General features: G+C 47.1%; 3 protein-coding genes across 3 annotated transcripts; 2 read left to right on the forward strand and 1 right to left on the reverse strand.

Moving 5' to 3' along the window:
- Positions 1 to 1,411: 1,411 nt before the first annotated feature.
- On the forward strand, positions 1,412 to 9,880 carry LOC133969310 (P2R1A-PPP2R2A-interacting phosphatase regulator 1). The gene is made up of 9 exons (XM_062405708.1): positions 1,412 to 2,232; positions 3,041 to 3,125; positions 3,541 to 3,597; positions 3,678 to 3,724; positions 3,828 to 3,885; positions 4,082 to 4,146; positions 4,230 to 4,285; positions 4,768 to 4,852; positions 5,681 to 9,880. Exons 1-9 carry the CDS (start codon positions 2,144 to 2,146, stop codon positions 5,802 to 5,804), a joined length of 666 nt encoding a protein of 221 aa, XP_062261692.1. The 5' UTR covers positions 1,412 to 2,143; the 3' UTR covers positions 5,805 to 9,880.
- Positions 9,881 to 9,955: 75 nt separating this feature from the next.
- On the reverse strand, positions 9,956 to 12,929 carry c15h17orf49 (chromosome 15 C17orf49 homolog). Its single transcript, XM_062405709.1, has 6 exons — positions 12,650 to 12,929; positions 12,267 to 12,361; positions 12,087 to 12,188; positions 10,765 to 10,994; positions 10,587 to 10,691; positions 9,956 to 10,423 (listed from the first exon to the last, which is right to left on the reverse strand). Exons 1-6 carry the CDS (start codon positions 12,668 to 12,670, stop codon positions 10,359 to 10,361), a joined length of 618 nt encoding a protein of 205 aa, XP_062261693.1. The 5' UTR covers positions 12,671 to 12,929; the 3' UTR covers positions 9,956 to 10,358.
- A 72-nt stretch (positions 12,930 to 13,001) lies between these two features.
- On the forward strand, positions 13,002 to 15,320 carry rnasekb (ribonuclease, RNase K b). Its single transcript, XM_062405710.1, has 3 exons — positions 13,002 to 13,221; positions 14,600 to 14,682; positions 14,769 to 15,320. Exons 1-3 carry the CDS (start codon positions 13,144 to 13,146, stop codon positions 14,911 to 14,913), a joined length of 306 nt encoding a protein of 101 aa, XP_062261694.1. The 5' UTR covers positions 13,002 to 13,143; the 3' UTR covers positions 14,914 to 15,320.
- The last annotated feature ends 48 nt before the right edge of the window (positions 15,321 to 15,368 follow it).

A 15,368-nucleotide genomic window follows, 5' to 3' on the forward strand; every position in this document is an offset into this window, starting at 1 on the left:
TCGCTGGTCCTTCCCCCCGCGGCTCCCTCTCGTCCTCCGGGTCCACACAGCGGGACTGACCGCTGAGTTCAGACGGATTCAAGAAGCCGTCCCCCGCCCTCTGCTCCCCGGTCCTCAGCCCTTCCTGTCCCCCTCCTGGAGGAGCGCGGAGCTCCGGGACTCCGGGACGCTCGGTAACCAGCAGCCCGGGACTAGTTAGAGTCAAAGTTAGTTCAAGAGTGAAAGTAGTTAGTTCTGTGACGCAGACATGACGTCAGAGCTGGCTTCCCGCCACAGATTTAAAGATGTGAAATCCAAGACCATAAACAAGTCTAAGATGCCCCCCCCCCCCCGCCATGGAACTGTGTTGTTTTCATGGAACTGTCCCTTTAAGCTTTGTCTTCTGTGAGGACCTGGTCCGTCTGTCCCTCTGTGTGGACTCAGTGACCAAGTTAAAGCCTGGTGTCCTGTTTCACCATCTTCATGAGACCACGACTCAAAGCGAGAGATTCACAACAGAGCAAAACCTCTAACATCACAATAACACAACAACACACACTGTGTGTTTGGTTTCATCCTCTTCCTTTGAGCCACCTGTGTCTGTAGGTTATAGCTTAATTATTACAGATTTATTAAATAATACGTGGAATTATTCATGTTTGTGTTGTTCTTTTGTTTCTTTGACATGTTCTTGGTGTTGAAGGTGCATGATTTTATTTATTCATATACTTATATTTATATAAAGTGATTAAATGATCATCGAACTCAAATCTTCACTTCCCGGTCCCTACTGGTGTTCCCCATCTTCTGTAAATGTAACATTCATTTCCATTGCTATGTGGATGACCCCCCGCTCATCCTCCATCCTCCCTCCATCCTCCCTCTGTGATGGCAACAGGAAATCAACTGGTTCTCCTGGAACTTCCTCAAACTCAACCCGACATCAATCAATCATCATCATATTCGATTTGTAGAGTCCATATTCACAAACCACAGCTTGTCTCGTGGGCTTCACCAAGGAGACGTCCTCTGAACTGATGAAGATGTTCTTCATCTCAGGAAACATTCAAACTAAATTCAGCTCGGATCATTTTGTTTTGTTGAAGTTTTTAAAAATGACGCGATGCAAATCCAACTCCAACAAAATATGAATTGAATGTGAATGTCTATAACATGCACTCTAGACCTCCTGCACTTTTTTGTTGTAACTAAGAGAGAAACTTCTACATAACCTCTGTGAGCAGTTGATCATCAGTTGATCTTTGTCTCTTCCTGAGTCGGACGTTTATTGATCATCTGTTTATTTAAATCCTCATTTATCAACGTGAACATTCTTTTCACCCCAATGAGCTCAAACCTCAAGTTAACACTATAAATCATTGAATCTATATTGAACATATGTTTAAAGTATAATTATGTATAATAATGTTGAAGTGTTCATGTTGACAGTCCGAGCTGTGTTGAGGCTGCAGCTCTCCGTGTGGCCGGGCGGTGGCGCTGTTTCCTCAGATGCTGAACTCCGTGCATTAGGTGAAGGACTATGTTGTGAAAATCTTTCAAACTGTTAATGGTCGGAGTCTCGGTTCTTCTCCCGGTTCTCTGCTCGGTGCGTCCCGGGCCCGTGAGCGCGGCTCCTCCTGCGGACTGCGGCCGCCCCGGGTGGGACAGTTCCGGGCAGCGGCTCCGAGGGTTTCTGCTCTGACTGGAGGTTTTTACCAAGTTAGCTCAACAGCTAATCCCAAAAGTCGCGTCAGCTGTGCGGACCCGAATGAAAAGTTCCCCCGGAGACGGTGAGGCCTCGCGGGACGTGCCCCTCGCAGCTGGAGGCAAACTTCGAGCGGAACTCTTCACCTCCGCTTCGGATTTTGGTCGCTTTTACGCAGCCGTTAAATTTGCGTTCGAGAAGCCATCGACCGACGCTCAGCCGCGGGTCCTAAATGTGCGTGAGCCGCGGGGACGCTCGCTTCTGGTGCTGTTAGCGGGGGGAGATGCGGTAGAGGGCGTGAGGCTCCTCTCCTCTGCCCGCTGACTCTGACACTCCAGGTCCGCGGCTCTGAGGCCTGCGGGTCAGGCTTCTACCGGGCTCGAGTAGAGCCCGACGCCGCCTTCAGAGGGTCGAAGGCCGGCTGGGGGCGCTGCCGCTGCCGGGCCCGCGCACCAGGTCATGGAGAGGATGGAGGTGGATCAGTGCGCAGGCGCAGGGGGCGGGGCGCTCCGCAGATCCAACAGCGCCCCCATGATCACCAGTGTCAGGTCAGTGGTACTACACCCAACGTGCAGCACCGAACCAGGTCTTTGTAGAAACCAGGTCTCTGTAGAAACCAGGTCTCTGTAGAAACCAGGTCTCAGTCCTACACAGCAGCTTCGTTCAGTTCTAAATCCAACAAGCTGCTTCTTAATCCTCTACACTGGTTCTCATGGTTCAGTGTTTATTTGACATTTACACTCCTGTACATGGAATTCATACTTCGACTTCTGCTACAAGTACCGTGCTTTAAGAGTTTTCAAATACAATGAAAATACAAAATATATATCAACGTAAGAAAAATATGACCTGTTGTTGCTTTTTTACCGGATTCATTCTTCAGCTGATCATTGTTTGTACAAATTACATTTTGTATTGATGTCTGCAGTGACAAAGATTAGTTATTTAGGTATTTTCCCCTTTTTCATGTCATATAATCTTAATTTTGTAAATTATAACAATTTGTTCTCTAACTATTGTTTGTTATGTGTGAATTGCTCCTAGTTGAGTTGTAAAGTCGATGAAGGAGTCGTATCTTTCGAGAACTGGATTCACATCTGAAGAAAAGGCTTATTTGATTATGTGTGAGCTGCGGTGGTTGCATTCACATTTCACCTCAAAGTCTTTTTTGTGTAAATTTATCTTAACAGTTGATTTCAAGTGAGTAAATAATCAGAAGATCAACTGGTCATTTGAAATGTACGCTCCATGTTTGTGTCGTGACAGAAGCTTCTTCAATCAAACAGAATTTAGTTGATTGCCCTGTTGTGTTGTCTTTACCGTCTCTCTCTGTGTTTGTTAATGTCTCTGTCTCAGTGATGGGATGACAGTCTTTAGTCCCATGTCCTCTGCTCGATACCGACGCAGCAGCGTCTCCATCAACCCCAGCTGTCCGTCACAGGTCGGTGTCTGAGCTGAACAAGGTCTATCAAAGAGAAATATTAAATGAAGTCCACAGAAACTGTGAAAAATATCTTAGGTCATGTTTTAATGTAGAAACACTGAAAGAGATCACTCTGCTGCTTTTATTTTGAAAGAAAAAGAGCTGGTAAGAGTCAGGGCAGCTGCTTTTATTTTGAAAGAGCATGGTGGGTAGTCTACCTGGTATCAGTACCTCCAGGAGCGGTGCACCAACACAGTGTGTATCGGTGATGCACCCCCCAATAAAGTGAACAAAGAAGGAGCTGATCCCACACAGTCCAGCTTCTTTTATTGTGAAGAGCAGGAGCAGCTCTTCCATGTGTTGTCAGGTGTTAGTGTGGACGGAGGTCGTCAGGCGTGTGGATAAATCTTTTCTGTTTCTTGTCGTCTTTCAGCTCATCCCTCTCTCTCCGTTCTCTCTGAGCGGAGACAGACTCGACCAGAAGAGACAGGTGAGGACGGAGACACTGATACAAACCTTCATCATACCTGACGTCACCATGTTAATAACAGCTGATTGTGTTGGTCACAGGAGGAGAACATGGAGACAATGCTTAGAGGAAGTCTGCACAGACTCAGGTTTGACACTGACATCATCACTGTTCACCTGGTTAATGACTGTAAACCAGCTGTTACTTACCAGTAACCAGCTGTAACTAGCCACCTCCCCCTCCTCCCACAGTGCTTCCAGTCTGATTCCGGTTCCTCCCGTCAGTCAGTGGCAGGAACACACTTCAACCGTGAGTATCTCTTCAGACTCTTATTGTGACAGTGTTTAGTTCTGGTTCCTGTTAGGACGTTCACTTCATTTCCTGATCCAGCTCAGACCATTTAAACTGAGTCCACATTAGAAACAGTGAATCCAGATCAGACGGTTCAGATGGATCCAGTTTCGAGCTTTCAGACTGAATCCAGATGTTTCTTTCTTCTCTTCAGTGGTTTCAGTCGCAGGACAGCGGCGTCACACCAAACTCCTCCCCCAGTCCCACCCGGCGCTTCAGGTGCGTCACAGATAAACACGTTAACACACAGGAGCTAATGATTCTTCTGTTCCATGATGACTCGTGTTTTCACTGCTCAACAGACCAACAGTCAACACCTCAGTCAGGGTTCCTGTGCTGACTCCACTGAAGAGGAAAGGTAACAAGTCTCTCTATATATTAACACAACTAATGAGTGTGTATACAGACCATCAGCAACCACTTCCTGCCACTGTACAAAGGGGAAGCTAAAATAGCAGAACATGAAAGCTGCCATGTTGTGGTGTCATTGACATTCAGGAGCTTCTGTCTCAGTCTCTAGTTTCAAGTCTTCTTCAAACAGCTGATGTTCATTTAGTGAATTATGATCATTTAGAGTCAAACAGACCATAAAGCACCGGATGTGTTGGGGGGGGATACCACAGTGTGATTGACAGATAGTACCGTCCAAAGTTTGTGTGTGGGCGTGTCCTTAAATGCTCAGTCAGGCTCCACCCCCACACTCCTCCAAATATGGTTACTTCTAGTTTCAAAAAACCAAGATGGCGCTGAGCAAACGGAGGCTTCAGAACAGAAGCTCACAGACCAGCAGTGACGTTCATGTTTCACGTTGTTTCTAATCTGTGAGCTTTGGTTGATCAGGTGGAGTCGAGTCGGACGGACCACCGAAGAAGCTCTTTGTTGCAGGGATAACCGACCCCGCCCACCGCAGCAGCTACACGGTCAGGTGAGGATACCACACACTCACTGGTCATACATTCCCTAGCCCCTAACCTCGGGCTGGGCCATAACACGCTAAAGATAAAGATAATTATTGCGATATATCTTTTCCTCGATGGTAGAAATCTGTGACATGTCGATGTAACGTGGATAGACTCGTCCCATCCATGTTTCCACAGACAGCTGGAGCAGCCAGTAGATAGATGGACACCATTGATCCCAGTTTGGGAACTGATTGTGTCCCATCAGCAGGTCACTGCACATAGTAGACTTTTGAACTAAAATAAATAAATAGGAATATGATATGTGCAAAAAACATATCCACAGTTATGGTAGGAGTCATATTGAGTTTTGTGTGGACAGAGGGCTCATGGTGTTGAGGGTTGATCATGTGACTGGAACATTTCATTACTTACGTTTGTGCTGCTGTGAATGTTTCAAGTGGGTCAAAGTGGACAGAAGATGGAGGGGGGGCATCCTTCGTCTTCTCTAAGACATCACTGAGTACCTGGTGGACAGGAGTTCTCCACATACCTAAAAGCCCCCCCACCATACCTAACCCTCACTTTGTACTGCATTATAAATGTAGTGGACGTGTGGCTCCTCCCACTAGTGCCTCGTGAGCAGGGGATCTTTCTTTCCTGAGCTCAGGTTCAGAACATCACATATATAATACGCCATTACATTTCATTGGTTCATTCATTCATATCTTGGTAGGCTATAATATAACCATATATAAATGACATAGATATAAAGTACCCTTGTGTTCTGTGCTCCAATTGAAATGTCCCTTCCTCCTCCTCCTCCTCTTCCTCCTCCTCCTCCTCCTCCTCAGTGTCTCTCAGTCGACGGCAGAGCCTCCACCAGCAGGGGGCGTCAGTCCTCAGTCCAGCCCTCTGTCCCTCTCCCCTCCCCCCTCCTTCACCCACTTCAGCTCCCAGCAGCAGCCTGGACACTAAACCCCGCCCCCCAACACCCACCCTCATCGCACCTTATCCAGTGTTGCTGTAAGTTCCGCCTCTTCCTGTCCACACATTTGACGGACAGAAGAACACAGGAAGTTCAGAAGGGACAGTCGAGACATTTGTCCCTCTCAGCTCTGCTCGTTGTCATGGAGTCTGAATCATCTGTTGAAAACATAATCCCAGTTTCACTCTCCAGTTCATCTCATGTTGGACCAACACCTGTGGTTCCAGGGCCGGTCCTGAGGTGAGCCCCGACCTCAGATCAGTCGACTGACGCTCATCGGCATCATGACAACAACATGAAGACACCGGCTGGAAGTGTGTGTCTGTGAAGACGCACATCTACGAGCTGCTGAACCCGAGGATCAACGTGTTGCATTCAGACACGAAGAGGAAGTAAGGTTCACACGTGGAGACGCTCACGACCTGATGTTCAGCTCAGAGGAGACGTCCAACGGGACGATCACCGGAACTTTGAAAGAGCCTGATCTGGCTCGTCGCTCGTCCTTTCATGAAGGCACAGATCTTCTCTGATCCATAATTGGATGTTTCCACAGTCTTGTGTTATTATTGAGACAAAAGGCAGCAACTGAAAGAAGTTGATCAGAATCACTTCAGGTTCCACAGAAATGTGTCCAATCGATTCCTTCAGGAAACGAACAGAACAGAAGCTTCACGAAGTAAAACTTTTATCAAGATGAATCCAGAAAAGATCCGGAATCCGGCATCGTGAGGGTTCGTGATTCATCTGCAGCCAGAAAGACGAAGACGCGTCTCAGCTTCCTCCTGAATGAGGCTGAAGTATCTCCCATAGGAACGCTGCCATCTTGTGGTGACAACGTCATTTACAGTCAGTGTGGTGTCAAGGTCCCGCCCAGACACACTCAACCAATCCTGAGTCAGTGTCAGCTGTCAATCATGGCGTCTCAGCCTGTTTTTATATCATTAAACAAAACTGATCAGAGAGATAAGAACGAGCTGTACAGCAGCCAGCCACCAGGGGGCGATCCAGGTGACTTGGATTCACTTTGTGGAGCCTAAACGTCGTCCATCTTTATCAGCCGAGATGTTTATACACCAGCACTTCGTCAACTCAGAGAACCAGGGTTACACACGTTATTTGTGTTGTTAAATTTCACGTTATTTACAAGTTTGTCTCTGAAGATCACGACACAGATTGTTGCACAAAAATCCAATGAAACAAGAAACTACAAAGTTTTTGTTACCAGAAGAAACTTCGTTCGTGTTTTAACAAAACGTTTGGTTGTTGGATCTCGACTGAAGCTTCTCCTTCAGCAGAAGAAAGTTGAAGTTGTTTGAGTCGCCGGACGTTCGATGGCTCCGCCTCAGCAGAGGACGCTCGGTCGTTTAGAGTTTCTTTATGAATATTGACCGAGAGCAGCTGATTCGTTCTTCAGCTGCAGTTTGATTGTAAATATTGAATCTTTAGAAACGACCATATTTTTGGATCAGAAGCCGACTTGGTTGTCGTGTTTTATGTCACTGTTACAAACAAAATGAATCAATGTGTTGACTGTGTCGTGGTTATTACCCATGATCCTCTGCTTCCTGAACCTGAAGAGCTGCAGCTGTCTTCATGTTTCACAGTTTCCTGCTGAATACTGGAGATAAACTCTGGTTGTTAATAACTTCAGAGTGTTTTGAACTGATCTGAGTTCAGCTTCACTCTTCAGCTGCAGCTGGTTGTGTCTGTGACTCTCAGTCAGTTGTTCTCTCAGGAGATGGAACCCACTCACCAGAGTCACAGAGAAAAGACGCTCAGGGAGAGAAGAGGAAACTTTCTCTTGTTCACACTCACACATCAGACTCACTTCATCCAGCTGCTGCTTCAGGTAGAAACGTTTATGCTTTGATGCTTTAATCATATTTTGATGATATGAACTCATGTTGGCCCCAAATTATTCAAGTGAAACAGTTCACTGTTGGGAACTTTCCTTATGCACATATCTCCTGCACTGTTCTACAGTCAGTGAATCTCCATATTGATATAAAGATGTGGAACACATCAGCAGCTCTGAGTCGTTTCATTCCAACATCTACAGACACGATCACGTCTGTGACCAAAAAACAATCCTCAACAGAAAGTTCTGCTTCGTCTTCGTTTGGTTTATTATGTGTTGAAAATCAAACAACAATCCAAACTTAATATATCCATCTTTATTCATAACCTGTGAATCACATGTTAGGGTTTTTACAAGAAATTCACATGGCGGTGCATTTTTTTCGTTTTTTTGTTCCAAAAAAAAGATTGTAAAGTTTATTTAAACGTTTGGGAGACGAGCTGCAGCAGCTTCCGCTGTCGCTCGTGGTTGTGCCTCAACATCTTTAACGTGACATCTGACACTTGACTTTCCTGAGCTGTTCAGATTGATGTGACCTGTCGCCTGTGACGTGTTTGTAAATCGAGTCTTTATCGGGTGACAAACAAATCGCTGCTTGTTCCCGCTCCTGACGTTTGGAGACGGATTAGACGTTTTCTGTGATCACAGCTTTGCCGTTCTAGAGATTGTTTTTCTTTCTGTCACATGATAGATAACATGTCAGATGTTTAAGTTTTTACGCTTTATCTCTTGTGACTGTCTCGGTGAGTTTATCCTGCTTCTAAAAACACGAAATATTCCTCGTTAGCTCGGAGTCAGACGTTGTTCAGACGTCGGCCTCAGATCTTTATCAAATTAGGGCTTTAAAAAGTGAAGCTCGTTACAATGTAAAAAATCTGGATTCTTTTTTACATTGTAAAGGCAATTCATTAATTTGGTTAATATCGCCCCCTATAGGCTGCATATCTCACTACATAGTCTGTGCCTAGATCGTGTAATTTAACATCAACCTACGTGACTTTAACAATCTGTCTATAAGACGGTTTTTCTAACAGGAGGTTTTGGTGAGAAGCCGGATGGACGTCAGAAGCTTTAACTCCTCCGTTCAACAGTCAAACTGTTTTCACTCTGCGGCAGCTCGGACAAATTTCTGCTTTAAGTTTTTACACCAAAATATAAGTTTTATAAAAACAGCCATAAAGTAACAGCTTTCATTTTTATCTGTCAAATTTCTTCACAAATCTTCAAGTATTGTTTTAAATCAACTTCAGTTTTTCTTTCAGCTTCATTTACAAAGTTTCCAAAATGTTTCTATATATATATTTCTAATAACTTGATTTCATACATCTCTAATGACATGAAAATGATCTTGTTAGTACTTAAAGAATGTTCTTTCTATAATTTTAAGGTTCTTGTCCGAACACAAGATGGATGTCGTTTTATTTTCTTGTTCTTCATGAAAACAAACTTGTGGATTTAAGTCGACAGGTTTTGTTTCGTCCATGTGCTGATCAGGAAGTGAGTGAGGGGGGGGGGGGCTGTTATCTTTCTGTTTGCTGGATCTTCAGTATTTAAGTTTCACTCTGGCAGAACAAAATTATTTCTCAGCACCGATACGATTATAACATTTGTGCTAAGCTAACTAGCTAGCCTGGTGTTAAACAGATGAGTTTGATCGACCTCATTAATTTAACTCACCTGAAGAAGCTCCACCTCTGAAACTATTCATCACTTTAAGTGAAAACGTACAAAGTCCTTGTGTCTTGAGGTTTTTCTTTACTCCATCTTCACCAGCTGATGATCAGCTGGTCGTTAATGATTCAAACCCTGACGTGTAACCGACGAATCACAGCCACCGCTTCATCTTTGAGTTCAAATAATTGTTAAGTGCTGAAAAATAAAAAAAAAAATCCTCCAGAGTGAGATCCGACTTTAAAAAAGGGCTGCCACGTTTTATTCAACGTGAATAAGGGAACTCAAAACACATCATGAAAACTCAAAGTATTTTTAAAGTGTAAATATTTTTTCTTTCTTTTAGACAAATTCTCTACGTAAGACGGAGGAGATGTATTTTTATGCAACAGAATAATTAAATTGTATATTCATGTGTTCATCCTCTCAGCTGTAAGTATGATTCAGGATGACTTTTAGTTTGAAAGGAAAAATGTTCACATTATAAATAAATATAATGTATATGAAATCTATCAATTAAAGAAAATCTGAAACCAACCAGGACCTGTGTCATTTGTCGGAACGTCACTACAGTGAACGGAAAAGTTACAAAACTCTTTACTAGAAAAGATGGAAATTCTTCTCATTTTTTATTAACATACTAAAAAACAATGTTTTTACATCAGTTCAATAACAAACAGTTCAAACACGAGATTTTCTTTGTTCAGTTTTCTTCTGAATTTGTACGATTAACACTCCGAGCTTCTTAAAGGATGAAATGTGATGTTCAACGTGATTCTTCTCGATTTAACAACAGGATGAAAAACTCTCTTTTGTTTGATTTTAAAACGAAGTGAAATATAATTCTGCTTCAAAGAGAAAAACAAACTCCGGTAATATTCTCAAAAAAGCAGAAACTTAAATAAAACCTGTTTCCTTTGGATCCAGAATAAAACATTTAACAAAACTTTTGAATTTTAAAATGAACGCTAATGAAGAGAATCGTGTGTTTGAGAGAATGACTGGAGGTCAAAGGTCAGCGGGAGAGAAGTGGGAGGTCACTGGAGTTCATGATGAGGCTGGAGTCCAGGTTCAGACTCTCTGAAACACGAGCAAACACATGTTCACGTTTCACGTATCAGACGAGGAACAGGTGTCGTTACCAAGGTGTCGTTACCGGTACAGCTGTTGTGTTGTGTATGTTCAAGTTGTGTGTTAATGAGCTGTAGGCGTGAACGAGAGGTGTAACGAGTGTGGAGCTGACCTTGGTCGAAGTTGAGCTTCTTGTTGGACGACCCGTCTCCGAGTCCCTCGATGTCCACGAGGTCGCTGTTCACGTCCGAGTCGTTCAGGGCGCTGAGCGTCACATCTGTGGGCGGAGCCATGTGTCAGCATCACGTCTAGATCTGATTGGACAGGAGTCACTTCCTGTTATTTCTCACCTGCCGTCTTCTGCTTCTTGAGGGGCGGGGCCAGGGAGGGGCTGTTCTGCATCCCTGTCGCCACGACAACTTGCTGGGTCGGCACGGTAATCATGGCGGCAGCTGAGGGGGCGGGGCCCGGCGCCATGGCAACCGTGGATTTCTTGATGTTCTTCTTCGGAGATTCAGAGGAAATGGGAACTCGGCTGTCTTCATACAACTTCCTCTTCACCGTGCTCTTTATCTGAGCGCTGAGGAGGAGGAGAGAGGATGAGGAGGAGGTGAAGGGATGATGTGAAGAGAGGAGGAGGAGAGAGGATGAGGAGGAGGTGAAGGGATGATGTGAAGAGAGGATGAGGAGGAGGAGAGAGGATGAGGAGGAGGTGAAGGGATGATGTGAAGAGAGGAGGAAGAGAGGATGAGGAGGGATGAGGTGAAGAGAGGAGGAGGAGAGAGGATGAGGAGGAGGGATGAGGTGAAGAGAGGAGGAGGAGAGAGGATGAGGAGGAGGTGAAGGGATGAAGTGAAGAGAGGATGAGGAGGAGGTGAAGAGAGGAGGAGGAGAGAGGATGGGGAGGAGGGATGAGGTGAAGAGAGGAGGAGGAGAGAGGATGAGGAGGAGGTGAAGGGATGAGGTGAAGAGAGGATGAGGAGAGAGGATGAGGAGGAGGTGAAGGGATGATGTGAAGAGAGGAGGAGGAGAGAGGATGAGGAGGAGGTGAAGGGATGAAGTGAAGAGAGGATGAGGTGAAGCGAGGAGGAGGAGAGAGGATGAGGAGGAGGTGAAGGGATGATGTGAAGAGAGGAGGAAGAGAGAGGATGAGGAGGGATGAGGTGAAGAGAGGAGGAGGAGAGAGGATGAGGAGGAGGGATGAGGTGAAGAGAGGAGGAGGAGAGAGGATGAGGAGGAGGTGAAGGGATGAAGTGAAGAGAGGATGAGGAGGAGGTGAAGAGAGGAGGAGGAGAGAGGATGGGGAGGAGGGATGAGGTGAAGAGAGGAGGAGGAGAGAGGATGAGGAGGAGGTGAAGGGATGAGGTGAAGAGAGGATGAGGAGGAGGGATGAGGTGAAGAGAGGAGGAGGAGGAGAGAGGATGAGGAGGAGGTGAAGGGATGAGGTGAAGAGAGGATGAGGAGGAGGTGAAGAGAGGAGGAGGACAAGAAGAAGATCAGATGTGATCACCAGCTTCACGGGAGCTGGATGTGATGCTAACACTTTCCATCTGATCCCAGTGTTTATGCTAAGCTGTGTTTTGGATTTTCTTAACGATCTTGTGATAACGAGCCGTGTCGCTCTGCTTCCTCTGAGTGAGGATGACGAGCAGTGAGATCTTCATCCACTCACACAGTTCGCTCTTTGATCACAGAGCTGATGCTGTTCAGATCGTCTCCGAAGCGACGCACGGCCAAACGCAGCATCTCGATCTCCGTCTCCGTCCACTTGGCTCTGAGGAGCAGAAGAGAGGATGAAGGTCACAGAAGGTCACACAGCAGATGTCCTGAAGAGGAGAAGCGTGGCTCTGACCCTGCAGGACTGGAGTCAGACACCGGGTGGAGCTGCATCGTCAGTTCTCCCAGTTTGGTGAAGGCGGCTCCAGCTGCAGAGAAGATCTCTCCGACCTGTTGGACACAAGGAGTTCACTCACTGTGTTCCCCTGGAAACATGAGCACCAATGTTTGGTTCCTGTCTGTTTCACGGTTCTTTAGAATATAGAACGAGCTTAAAGACTTCTTCTGCTGCTGCTGCTCGTGGACCTCAGGAGATCACACGGTCTCACCTCCTCCACAGAGCACATCCACGAACACAGTAACAACAGGACATTTAATAAACGTGTTCGTGCCGAGCGCTCCACCAACAGCTGCTCACGAGCTGGAGCGACACGTCACAACGCGTCAGGCTCAACTCACCTTTGCGGACGCTGACGTCATATTTAAGTTACGAGGATACAACTTTAAATTATTCTTGAATCTAAATTGCGAGCTCAGCTAGCTGCTAGCCACAGTTAGCGGCTGTAACGGTAGCTAGCTCAGTAGCGCGCTTCCATCGAGAAATGAACGAGATTTTAAAACGAAGCTTCGTCAGAAAAACGCAGATTCAACGTTAAAGTTGTTTCAAATCGTGAATTTATCTCATGTTCGGAGAAAATGTCGAAAATATGAAAAACAAAGAAGAAGAACAGGAAGCAGCTAAAGCTACAATTGGTCCGTCTCAGCGGAAGAGGCGGGGCCTGTGGCCTGAGCCATTCATTGGTCGCCTCTTCGTGAGTCACGACAGTGGCCGACCTCCTCCGAGCGGAACCGAGTGCCGCAGATCAGCTGATCGCGAGCTGCTTCGATCACAACGTTCCTCGGGTCGAATGAATCGGAATCAGACCAGTCTGTGATCCACCACCGACACCGACATGCCGTCGCTCCTGTTCTGCGGGCCGAAGGTGGCCGCCTGCGGGATCGTGATCAGCATCTGGGGGGTCATCATGCTGGTAAGAGCCGCGGAGCAGGGGCCGACTAACTCCTGGAGTCAGACGCTCAGCGGGCGGATCTCGACCCGATCGATTTGATCTAGAAACATGAAGCGTGTGTGTCTGTTTCCATCACAGCTCGTGACTCCGTCTATCACCCGGAGCGAGACACCCGGCCCCGAACACCGACCCACTCCGGGTGATAGACGGAGCCCGCGCAGGCCCGGCTCACGTCTCGTGACCAACATCAGCTGCAGCGTGTTTTCCGTCGATCATCAGGAAATCTCATAGTGACGTATACTCGTAAAGTAAGCAGCCCGATGAATATATAATAATAATATGTTTCTTATTGATTAGACCGGGATCATCAGCTGGTGACATTTTGATTCGGTTTCACATGAATCACGTGAACCATTATCGTTAAAGTCATGTGACTGCTAAAAACAGGAAGTGGCTTTTTCAACAGAGTCAGAAAAAAGGAACAACTGTGACCTCACTGACCTTGTGAGTGTCTCTCTTCTCATTGGCCGATCTCCACCTTCTCTATAAAATGATTTAACTCGTAACTCAACAAAAATATAATCATATCCAAGTATCAGGGCCGGTGACCCTCTCTGTGACCCCTGGGCCCAGCGTTGACCCTCTCTGTGACCCCTGGGCCCAGCGTTGACCCTCTCTGTGACCCCTGGGCCCAGCGTTGACCCTCCCTGTGACCCCTGGGCCCAGCTTTGAGCCTCTCTGTGACCCCTGGGCCCAGCGTTGACCCTCCCTGTGACCCCTGGGCCCAGCGTTGACCCTCCCTGTGACCCCTGGGCCCAGCTTTGACCCTCTCTGTGACCCCGGGGCCCAGCGTTGACCCTCTCTGTGACCCCTGGGCCCAGCTTTGAGCCTCTCTGTGACCCCGGGGCCCAGCGTTGACCCTCTCTGTGACCCCGGGGCCCAGCGTTGACCCTCTCTGTGACCCCTGGGCCCAGCTTTGAGCCTCTCTGTGACCCCGGGGCCCAGCGTTGACCCTCTCTGTGTCTCGGGGGCCCAGCGTTGACCCTCTGTGACCCGGGGGCCCAGTGTTGACCCTCTCTGTGATACGGGGGCCTAGCGTTGACCCTCTCTGTGACCCTTGGCCCTAGCGTTGACCCTCTGTGACCCCGGGGCCCAGCTTTGAGCCTCTCTGTGACCCGGGGGCCCAGCGTTGACCCTCTCTGTGTCTCGGGGGCCCAGCGTTGACTCTCTGTGACCCCAGGGCCCAGTGTTGACCCTCTCTGTGTCTCGGGGGCCCAGCGTTGACTCTCTGTGACCCGGGGGCCCAGTGTTGAGCCTCTCTGTGATACGGGGGCCTAGCGTTGACCCTCTCTGTGACCCTTGGCCCTAGCGTTGACCCTCTCTGCTCTGTGCGTTTCAGGCCATGCTGGGAATCTTCTTCTCTGCGAAGTCGGCAGTGCTGATCGAGGACGTCCCGTTTACTGAAGACGACATTCGTAACGAGTGAGTCCGACATGAGAAATAATGATCAGATATTAAAACACCACAAACGGTGGATTATCTAACAGTGAAAATTTTCTCTCCTGCAGTAAATTCCCTCCTCAGAACGTCTACGCTCTCTATAACCAGGTCGGCATCAACTGCTTCATCGCCGCCGCCATCTACGTGGCTGTGGGCGCCGTGTCGCTCTGCCAGGTGCGACTCAACAAGCGCCAGGAGTACATGGTCACATAGAGCGGCAGCGAGGAGCCGAGCCTGACCTCCCCATGGCGTCAGTCTGTTATTTATTTATAAAGTAAAATCTTCCGTGTTTGTTGTGATGTCGTTATTCCTGTAAAGATTCTTTGTTCAAGTGACCAAACGTAGTCGATGAACGAGTCCAACACGTTTAATTCCTGATTCGTCTGAAGTGAACTGATCAGCTGGACTCACACGTTGTGTTAACGCTCGATGTGGGCGTGTCCTTTGTGCAAACCCTTTCATGTTAACCATCATACGATGAAGAGACGTGCACGAGAAGTCAAATCCAGATGACGTCACCACATCCAAAGTGAGAGCAGCGTTTTCCTCCAGATGTAAAAACTGTAGATCGTAAATTTGTATGTCGAATAATCTGCAATAAAGTTTGTGTGTAAAACGTTTGAGTTGTTGGATTTACATGAAGTTGCTTTGAACCGGTTTATACTTGA

This window comes from Platichthys flesus, chromosome 15, assembly GCF_949316205.1.
Source record: "Platichthys flesus chromosome 15, fPlaFle2.1, whole genome shotgun sequence".
Lineage (NCBI taxonomy): Eukaryota > Metazoa > Chordata > Actinopteri > Pleuronectiformes > Pleuronectidae > Platichthys > Platichthys flesus.